At 33.0% G+C, this 10994-nt stretch overlaps 1 protein-coding gene across 2 annotated transcripts; it reads left to right on the plus strand.

The window, feature by feature from the left end:
* The first annotated feature begins 871 nt into the window (after positions 1-871).
* On the plus strand, positions 872-10980 carry LOC106476680 (dynein regulatory complex subunit 3-like). Of its 2 annotated transcripts, XM_013937315.2 has the most exons (6): positions 872-1430; positions 5910-6026; positions 7150-7316; positions 9035-9181; positions 9600-9719; positions 9860-10980. In XM_013937315.2, the coding sequence occupies exons 1-6, from the start codon at positions 1268-1270 to the stop codon at positions 10052-10054; spliced, it is 909 nt and encodes a 302-aa protein (XP_013792769.2). In that variant the 5' UTR covers positions 872-1267; the 3' UTR covers positions 10055-10980. The 2 variants fall into 2 exon arrangements, with proteins under 2 accessions (XP_013792769.2, XP_022236189.1); XM_022380481.1 differs by lacking the exon at positions 9035-9181.
* Positions 10981-10994: the final 14 nt, after the last annotated feature.

Consider the following 10994-nt stretch of genomic DNA (forward strand, 5'->3'; position numbering starts at 1 on the left):
AAACGCTATAACAACGAACGTCTTATGTGCTCAACTTCAACAATACTACTCAATTACATACTCTCTGACTGCAGTTCAATTACTCAATCTCCCCGTCGCTTCGTGGCCGGTCTTATATACAAGACTAACACATATCTAGTAAATGCTAGGGCATTCATGAAGGAACAGGATATTTCTAGAAACAGGTGGCGTGATACTAGTCACGTGACCTCGCTGACGCAACAATATATATATTTTCATTTTACATCTACTTTTAAATGGCAATGTTAGTCTCTGAAGAATGTACGAGCATTAACTTCAGGTAACACTGAATAGATTATTTTCTCAAAGAAAATACATCAGAAGCGGATTCAAGAGTGGCATAGAAGACAAATACACCCTAAATTTTGTGTTAAAGATAAAAAATATATTTATAACCGAATTTACAATGAAAAAAAAACATTTTAAGAACAAACTTTCTTCCTTAGTATCTGTTTTGTTCTGTCACACTTTGTTCTATTCTGTTACGTTCTGTTCTGTATTGTAATCTGATGACTGTGGGCACAGACTGTGTCTCCCCTTTAGAAATACCCTGGATCCATCTCGTATGTATATGAGTGTGTATTGTCTAAATTAATTCGGAATCTTGTGATTAATAACAATGCGTTTCGGCAATTAAATAAAAATTCATTCATAAACAAAGTATTTTAGAAATATATAACCTATCTCTAATAACTAATATATTTATTTTTTTATATCTATAATTTCCAAAACACTATCTTGTATGAATTAAAATAAAGGGAGAATTTGTAACAACAAAATTAAAGTTTTGTTTACGGATAAAACAAGTGATAAGTTTTTAAAACCTTTTTAGTTTAAAAAAAAAAAGACTACGTTTTGCTAGGTTTACCTAGCATCGTCCTTTAGTGTTTATATGGTTTCCTAGCAACGTAACATTACACAGTTTGTCTTTAGGCTTTACTAGCCAAGTAATGAAATATCAATAGACTCGAAAGAAAATATTAAATGTTAATTAATTTGGAATTTTATGCTCTGAAGTTAGTTACGAAAGATATAAGTGTTGGCGTGACGTTACGTCGTTTTATGCAAGTTTGGCTTAACGTTATGGTTAGGCCCTCTTTATCGTGTTTAAGCGGCACACTAGCAGTAACTGCTGGGTCCTTTAAGTTTAACGTTAGTAAACATTAACCCTTAACGTGAACTTCAGTTGTTTCTTTTATATTAAATTTTTACCTCAAATTACCAGGTCCTGTATTTCTATACTAAAATGAATTCTATTCGTAGTGGAAAAGAACCTGCAGTTATTAATGAGTTAATGTTGAAAACAGCAATTGAAAAACAAGGTCCTCAAGCACTACAAGCAAAAAAAAATGTAGAAGAAGATGGAATTCCATTTGAACATATTCTGTCATTGCAGCTAGACTTCAAAAGTGAGCTCTGATGTACACGTTTTGTTATGTAGCTGTCAAACATTTTCTGAAACAAAATTTTGTAATTTCACTTCTTAGCTCACTGGCGAATTTTTCTTCCAAATATCAGTTAAAAACACCTTGATGTTAATTTCAAAATCATGTGATATTGTTAAGTTTGAGAGCATTTTAAATTTAAACTTTACCACCATCCTGATATAATTATCCCCAGTTTTGAAGATTTATTACACATATCTGTTCAAAAATCATGTGTAAAAATAATAATTTCAATGAAAACAAATGGTTTGTGTATGGATATTGCACACAAAAAGGTTTATAGCCATTACATAAGATAAATATTTTTCACATATTTTCATGCATCCATATATATTGATAACAAAATGCGTAAATGCATTTGTGTAGTGTTCTAATTGTAGATAATATGTTCTATATATAATCAACAGATGTCTAGATGATTACATATGCAATACCTGACTGTCATAACTTTGAATTTCATTTTGTAAGTGATGTCATGTGCATCAATCGACTGATTCACAGAGCTGAGTGATCTTGATAGCTTCCAAAGTTATTTTTACTTTTGGGCTATGTATGATTTGCCCACTGCAGCTGATTTTTAATGTCATAAGCCTGGAGACTTACTGCTGAGCCACTGGAAGCACTTGTTTTTTGCTACTCACTACGATAAAAGTCAACAACCAATCATGTAGATAAAAAGATGGTGTGAGGATATTAAATCCATTGTTAGTTATTTAAAAAAAAACTTATACTAATTCACAGCCTTTTTCTGAATCTATGAAACATTTGAAAAGTGCAACAGCTGTAGCCAAGTCTGGGTCACTTTCTGATGGTGATGTTGTTTCTTCAAGATCACCCAGTAAAAGCAGCAGGCCTAAAAGCTCTAGTATAAATGGTGGAGTGAATTAAAATAACTTATCAAATTGTTATAGACTGATAAAAACTAGTACTTCAACATAATCTTATTTATAATCTGTAAATAATAAACTATTTAGTGTTGTGTACCAAGTAATTAACACTAGTGTTCGTCTCAACAAACAACATTAGATAAAGTTTTACATACTGTGAGTAACACCACATGGTCAATTAATTAAGACTAATTTGGCTGCAGCTAGACTATAATGTACCTCCAGAAATTAGTCATAGAGGTACAGTGCACCCCCCCCCCCTCCCCAATAATTTTACGGTATAGCATTGTCACTTTGAGATTATGGTAGTTATGAGATCTTTTATGTAATCTTTGGCCCACATAACTTCATATCTATTTTGTAAATTAACATAGCTGAAATTCAGCTTGCTTCATTCATGTTAATCTTGTTAACTAGTAAATACGCCTGAGTAGCACGCAGTATTTCTTTCGTTCTTTCCCTGACATTACAGGGATGGCAGAAAGGAATGTTTCTGTTGCCATTGGCCAAAGTACACGTGTCACGTGCTACAGTGAATATTACTTTCGTTTGATGTTGGCTTTGTGTAAACTCGGTATATGGGAATCCACCTGAGCATCAAGAGCCTGGTGTTGCACAGCCTGCTCCTGACTTCATACACTCCGGACAGTTAACTGCCTGAACTTATCTAGGTCCTCTCTTGCTGGGTCTCTCCTTGAATAGTGGGAACATGATCTGCTTGACTTTGTTTGTGGGGTTGTGTGTGCCAGGCCAAAGTACAGATGGATGCCAGGAGGAGTTGCCTACGATGTTCTGGGTGAAAAGCACGTACAGGGACTCTAACACTCAAGGTGTGGTCTGGTCAAGAGCTATAACTTCTCATCGTGGCTGGCTGTACAGCCTGCATGACCCCAGATATCGCGAGCTACTGTCAACCTTTCTGTCGTTAAAGGTATCTCACTCCATGGAACAAGGTCTTCATCTGTGATATTCTTGTCTCATCTGCTGGAGAGATAACTTTGATTGGCAAAAATCATATACAAGTGGCATGTCTAGCCTCTGTCCACTATCTACCTGTAGTTTCAATTAGAACTGGAACTGCTGTGCTCTGAGTGATGATGACCTTGGAGTATGGTAGAGATTTACCCTTGCAATTTTGAACTTTCAGGCACCAAGCTTTTCAGGTGAAACTTGGTTATTCGTGTTTACCTTCTGCTGAGATAGATCCTCAGATACTGTGGTATGGTGCACCAGACACAAACAAGTATCCCTGAGTCAGTAGATGCAGCTTAACTGATATCATGGACCTTCAAAAAATTGACAAAAGTCCGATGTCCAGGAGAGAACTTCTTCTAGGCTCAGAACCTCTCCAGTACAACTGTCTGTCTCGTAAACTTGAGGTAACAGGTAAGGGTTAGTCCACATGTTATCATTTCAGAAACTCTGTGATAGACCCTGCTGGCATGGTAGTCAAATGTTTACTTCCTATTTACTTGTGGTATTTTAAAACAAAACTGATTTCTCAACAAATATCATAGAGGCAGACCTTCAAATAACAGCATATGGGGAGTGATAACTGAGTTCATTTAAATGTATAATAGTGAGTGTGGATAAATTAACAACACCTTTATCACAACAAATGTACAGAAAACACAGATGAAATGCATATCCTTTCTACTAGGCTGTGTTACAGCTGTGTCTCCCTCAGGATTAATCTCCATAGAGCATATTATTCTTGACAGACTTGATGATTTCCTTGTAGAAAACTAGCTAAAAAAAAGCACCTAAATTCATCGGGTAAGCTTCCTTTTTTTGTCCGGTCAACAGTGTCATCTCATAACCTTTGTTCCCTCAGAGCATTAGTCAGCTGTTACGTTCAGTCAACGTCATAATCGGCTAGTGGTGGATGTTACTGTGCCTTTAATTTGAACTCATATGCTATATATTACAGCAATATCTCCTTGGGCAGTAGAGACATCACCAATTATAAAGAAAAAAAAGAAATCAACTAACTAGAACAATGTAATCTTAGTTACTTTTTTTGGCCCATGTGTTGCTGCCATTACAGCATAGAAACTAAACAACCAGAAAAATTTTAAATCTCTGTATCACTAAAACAGGTACAAAACATAGATATGCCTGCATGCCACATTACTGTAGAAAAGTAGACCTTTTGTTTTATTGTATTTTATGAAAATTCTCCAGCATTTTGCTGAATATTCTTTTTTAATCTTTTGAGAAAACATTTATTAAGTACACTATTTTTTTATTATTTAGAATTTATGATAACAAAGAAGGATTGTGCAGGCAAACATAAAAATGACATAGCTGTCAGATAACACTAAAAAATCCAAAGTTTAAACTTCACAGGTACTGCAAATAAAAAAAGGATTGGATCATATTATTTGTGTCAAAGTATTTATTCTTCCAGTGATAAACTGTTAGTAGCAACCATATTTTTTGCTTACATTCACTGTACTATTCATCCTAAGCCTACCACATTGTATTTTTCCTATCCTATGTTTGTACTATAAAATCTGATGAGGAGTAGAACTAAGAGTCAGTGCATTATCCCCTCAGCTAAGATGTTATTTAATGTATTTAACACTACAGATTTAATTGAGTGTTATCTGGTAGCCCACAGGATTTAGGTATATAAAACTCAGTTTCTTAGAATTTAATCCAATGGTTCAATAACCTTTTGATTAGTTGTGCTAACACTGTTTCTTTTGATTAGTTGTGCTAACACCGTTTCTTTACTCCAATGGTTCAATAACCTTTTGATTGGTTATGCTAACACCGTTTCTTTACTCCAATGGTTCAATAACCTTTTGATTGGTTGTGCTGACACCATTTCTTTACTCCAATGGTTCAATAACCTTTTGATTAGTTGTGCTAACACTGTTTCTTTTGATTAGTTGTGCTAACACAACGTTTCTTTACTCTAACAGTGCAATAACCCTTTGATTGGTTGTGCTAACACCGTTTATTTACTCTAATGGTTCAATAACCTTTTGATTAGTTGTGCTAACATAACGTTTCTTTACTCTAATGGTTCAATAACCCTTTGATTGGTTGTGCTGACACAACATTTCTTTACTCCAACAGTTCAATAACCCTTTGATTGGTTGTGCTGACACCGTTTCTTTACTCTAATGGTTCAATAACCCTTTGATTGGTTGTGCTGACACCGTTTCTTTACTCTAATGGTTCAATAACCTTTTGATTGGTTGTGCTAACAACATTTCTTTACTCCAACAGTTCAATAACCCTTTGATTGGTTGTGCTGACACCATTTCTTTACTCTAATGGTTCAATAACCCTTTGATTGGTTGTGCTGACACTGCTTATTTACTCAAATGGTTCAATAACCCTTTGATTGGTTGTACTAACACCATTTCTGATTTACTCAGAACTTAAGCACATTTTTAATGTAGCTATGTACAAAATGAATAATTCTAATCATTTAGTTTCAAGTTATAGGTGATTTTTATAAATCTATTGTTAAGAGTGTTCTAATGCAGACATTCAGTTTGATATCTTATTTTAATAACTAAAATGTTTATTACTTTCTTAGATATTCTTCAAATTGAAAACATGTGGCAGTTCAAGGCACTCAAAAAACTACAGTTAGATAACAACATCATTGAAAAAATACAAGGACTGGAAGAATTAAAGAATTTGACCTGGTTAGGTGACTAATATGGAAGTCAGATATATAAGTATTTGGTTTGTGTTAAAGTAACACTCTTAGTTTCCCATGTTACCTTTTTACTAAGTTAGCTAGTGAATACGTTATGAGGTTTCACAATCATTCAGGACATATTATTTATTTGGTCTGTTTCTGCAAGTTTTCATCACTTTTCAGTATAGTTTTAATGATTGAACTAATTATTATTGTATGACTTAAATGAAAATAAGTCTAAAAAATAGAAGATACAAAGTGACTTAGAGGATAAGATCTATTATTAGATTGTTTACAATTGAAGACACACTATAAAAGTTAGTTTTACTCAAGCCCTCTCACACGTATATCAGGTTCTAGAATTTATTGGAACATTCAACAAACACCTTATTCAGTTGTGCTAAATATTTTTCCTGATTCAGACAATTTTAAACCAGAGTTAAAATTGGCTGTACTTCATTCCTTGAACTATCAGTTAAGAAGTTGAACTGTGAACTCAAGTGTTCGTGGTTTGTGAGCCTTTGCCACAAACTTTGGGTCTGTTGGTGCATTATAAGAGATGGTCAAGTTCCATTTAGAGTAGCCCAAGAATTAGTGGTAGGTGCTGCTAACTAACTGCCTTTCCTCTGGTCTGTTAATTCAAAATTGTGTAAATATACAAAACAAACAAACTTCATTTATTTTTCTAACTTTGCTAAACTGTAAAGACTCTGCCAAGTAAGTTGAAAATTCGTTCTGCTTTATGAGAAAATCAGAAGTTCAAATGTGATGTTTTACTGCAGTGTTTTTCACTATTAAAATAGACCAAATTATATACCAAAGAAAAATAATGACGAAACAAAGTAAGTGCACGTGATCAGAACATTAGTCATGGGAAAAAATTTATTCAATAATGTTGTTTATAAATGGAGTAAAGTAATTAATTCATGTTAAATTAGGAGGTTACATTAGTAATTGTTTTAAAAACAGCTAATTGTGTTTTTTTCAAATGAAAAACTAGGATGTTAACAAAACACATTAAATTTTGGCTTTTTTAAAAGTAGTGAACTTAAGCTAAAAATCATGATTACAATTTTATTTTTATTGTAAGTTTTTAAAATCATATTATACTTTCCTTTTCTTTATTTTGTAGATTTGTCCTTCAATAACATTGAACATATTGAGGGCCTGAGCCATCTAAGTAAACTAGAGGACCTTTCTTTGTACAGCAACCGAATCACCAAATTAGAAAATCTAGACCAGCTAAGTAAACTCCAAGTTTTGTCCATTGGAAATAACTTGATTGAAGACTTTGAAAATGTAATTGTTTCTGTAGATGCCTTTTTTTTCTCTTTCTAACCAATAACAATTGAGATAAATATACCATTAACCAAGCATTTTTGACCCGGAAATGTTAAAAGTTTTTTGAGGATTTGTGATCTTTATTATAGCTCCAATTTAAAACAACTGCATTGTTAAGATATCATAATGATCATTAATAATACGTGTAAGTGTGAAAAATATGTATATTGAAACATAACAAATGTCTTAATGTAAGGAATCAAAAACATAGATTTGTTTATGTTACTACTCTTAATATCATGACATAAAAGTTTTGTCTGTAACTTGTATGGCCCAAGGAGTGGTAGGTATGGCTTACGTTTGTGGATTCTGTGGTAACTCTTGATACACAGATGTCCACCATTCCACTATGTTAGTAATTCACTGGATCTTGTAATTTCCCGTCCTGTTGGTTTAGTAGTCAAGAGAATATTTGAGGTTTTTGTTTTTTTATTGATGTCGGAAGATCCATGATGACAATGTGCAAGTGAAATTACACATGTTCTAACTCTTCATGTTGTGTTTGTAATATGTATAGTTTGGTTGTACCTGCTACAGATACAGATGTATCTTGCTGATCAGAGAGATTGGCTGGTCTGATTGATACAAAAATAGATGTATCTCGCTGATCAGAGAGATTGGCCAGTCTGATTGATACAAAAATAGATGTATCTCACTGAACAGAGAGATTGGCTAGTCTGATTGATACAAATATAGATGTATCTCACTGATCAGGGAGATTGGCCAGTCTGATTGATATAAATACAGACGTATCTCACTGATCAGGGAGATTGGCTGGTCTGATTGATAAAAATACAGACATATCTCACTGATCAGGGAGATTGGCCAGTCTGATTGCCATTTGTGTTTTAAACAGCCTAAATGTAAATAGGTAAAGAGAGAGCCTTGGTGACATTAAAGATATTAGTTCTAGACATCTATTCATTAGCAATGGGTAATTATGTTAGATAATTTAGTGGTTAATGGTGTACTGGAACAGCACCCCACATGGATAAAGTTACATGACTGTTTCAGTTGGGATACATGTTGTTATCACATGATTTTTAATAATTATAATTTCCATCTGAGGATGTATCACCAAAAGTTGTGTATCGGTATATTTAGTACTTTGGTAAATAAGGAAAGAAAACCACGAAAATCAACCCTAAAACTTAGCTATGGTACATTAATCCAATGAAAGTGAGGAAACTTATGGATCACATTCCATAGCCCACTGGATCAGGCTGACTAACATCAGAGCAACTCAAGCTAACCACAAGACTGGTCATTCCCATTCAACCATAAAGGAGGTCATAACCTTGACTTACCTTTGGATAACACGGCTTTACTTTTATGCACAAGGTGCAGTTTTACAGGCATACCTCCCATGGGCATACCAGGTGTTATCTACAAATAATTAAAAAGAAAAAAATCAACTTAATGACTTTTTGACCACTTTTTATTCAAAAACTGCACATAAGTATAACAAACATAACATTTTGAAGAGTTCTGTATTAAAACAAGGAGTTAGAAAATGGCATATCTGCATATAACAATATGAAACATAAGTAAATAATTTGGGCACTATTTTTATATGTACTTGTTTTTATATCATACTCTGTATAACTTAGCTCCTTAAGTATAATTACAATAATATTTTCTGCCAGAGTTATTTTAGTTGACATAATATTTTTCAGGTGGTATATGTACGGATCCTTAAAAACCTACAGTGTCTAAATTTGGCAGGTAATCCTGTCACTAGAACAGAAAATTTCAAACTTCAAGTGGTGGCTTACTTGCCACAACTCACATACTTAGATTACCGAATAGTCTCCGAGGAAGAGGTAAGATTTTCTTTTAAATAAGTATCTTAAAATGGAATCTTAGCTTCAGTATGCTTTACTTTTAAGTTAACATGTAAGAAACATTAATAACAGAGATGTTTTTCCCACTTTTATATATTCATTAGTGTACTGAAACAACCTAATTAAAAAGAGATTAGTGCCACCATAGCCAGGGTTTTATATGACATCAACAGGTATTTACAAAGAGTGTTCTACTGTTAGTTAAAAAAAACAACATTTAAAATTTGACCAGTAGTTATAAAAATTAAATTTCCTTTTTGAGGTTTTATAACAGATATATAATTTAAAGATCTAAAGTATAACAAACTTGGATCACACAGTTGCGACTGATAAGCTGCATGTAATTTAACAAAATGATAATGTACGATATAGTTCTGTGTTTTTTTTTATCCTTTAGAAAGTAGCAGCTAGTGAAAAATATGGATATGTTGTAGAACAGTTGTTAGCAGCAGATCTCACGAAAGAACAGGAGAAAGAAGAAATTAGAAAAGAGGAAGAAAAAAAAATTGTACACAAAGTATGTTGTGAAAATTACAAGCATCTTGTGAGATAGGAGCTCTTTGCTTTATTTTAATTGGGTAATCCATCTAAAATGTATTACACCGGCTGTTTAAAATGCCATGTATCTTTACAAAGTTCTGTTTCCTTTCTCATCAGGAGGCCTTTGTAGAAAACTTAGAAGGATCCCAATTCTTTGATTCAATGTTTGCCGAGGACAAAGAAGGGACACTCTTTACTATGTTACCTGGAGCTGAAGAATATTTCAAAACATATCTTTTATTCTTGTTTAATTTTTATACTATGAAATTTAATTACTTAAATATTTTTGGAATTTGTATTCATTCTGAGTGAATGACGGCTACATTATGCTTTTTTGGGTAATTAAAAATTATGTTACAATAACTTAAGAAAATCAACAAAACTAGAACAGCCAAAATACTAATTTCCCATTACTTAAATTTGATATAGGGTTTGTTTCTAGCCTCCACAGTTACTAGCTAAATTTGTTTAAATGCTAGTGTACTTTGTGTTAGTTTCACTACCAAGCGTTGATCAAGATAGCCTCAAATTTTCTCTCGTTTTAGTTATTTGTAGTTCTGAGTGAGGCATCAAGTATATTGTATATTTCTCATTAGTAAGAATACTGTAACATGAAACATGCTAAAGATAACAACAGTGCTCGTTTATCATGGATAAACAGAGTTGTATATATATCACTGTTTTCTTTGTTTTAGTTATTTGTAGTTCCGAGTGAGGCATCAAGTATATTGTATATTTCTCATTAGTAAGAATACTGTAACATGAAACATGCTAAAGATAACAACAGTGCTTGTTTATCATGGATGGAGATAGTTGTATATATATCACTGTTTTCTTTGTTTTAGTTATTTGTAGTTCTGAGTGAGGCATCAAGTATATTGTATATTTCTCATTAGTAAGAATACTGTAACATGAAACATGCTAAAGATAACAACAGTGCTTGTTTATCATGGATAGAGATAGTTGTATATATATATCACTGTTTTCTTTGTTTTAGTTATTTGTAGTTCTGAGTGAGGCATCAAGTATATTGTATATTTCTCATTAGTAAGAATACTGTAACATGAAACATGCTAAAGATAACAACAGTGCTTGTTTATCATCGATAGAGATAGTTGTATATATATATCACTGTTTTCTTTGTTTTAGTTATTTGTAGTTCCGAGTGAGGCATCAAGTATATTGTATATTTCTCATTAGTAAGAATACTGTAACATGAAACATGCTAAAGATAACAACAGTGCTTGTTTAT

Source organism: Limulus polyphemus, unplaced genomic scaffold (assembly GCF_000517525.1).
Source record: "Limulus polyphemus unplaced genomic scaffold, Limulus_polyphemus-2.1.2 Scaffold11207, whole genome shotgun sequence".
Lineage (NCBI taxonomy): Eukaryota > Metazoa > Arthropoda > Merostomata > Xiphosura > Limulidae > Limulus > Limulus polyphemus.

Bases quoted from the DNA above. Each gene is read 5' to 3' on its own strand.
- LOC106476680 (XM_013937315.2), top strand. From the start codon at position 1,268: ATGAATTCTATTCGTAGTGGAAAAGAACCTGCAGTTATTAATGAGTTA. The intron at 1,431-5,909 runs GTGAGCTCTGAT...TTACTTTCTTAG, and splicing joins ATTGCAGCTAGACTTCAAAA to ATATTCTTCAAATTGAAAAC. The intron at 9,182-9,599 runs GTAAGATTTTCT...TTTATCCTTTAG, and splicing joins GAATAGTCTCCGAGGAAGAG to AAAGTAGCAGCTAGTGAAAA.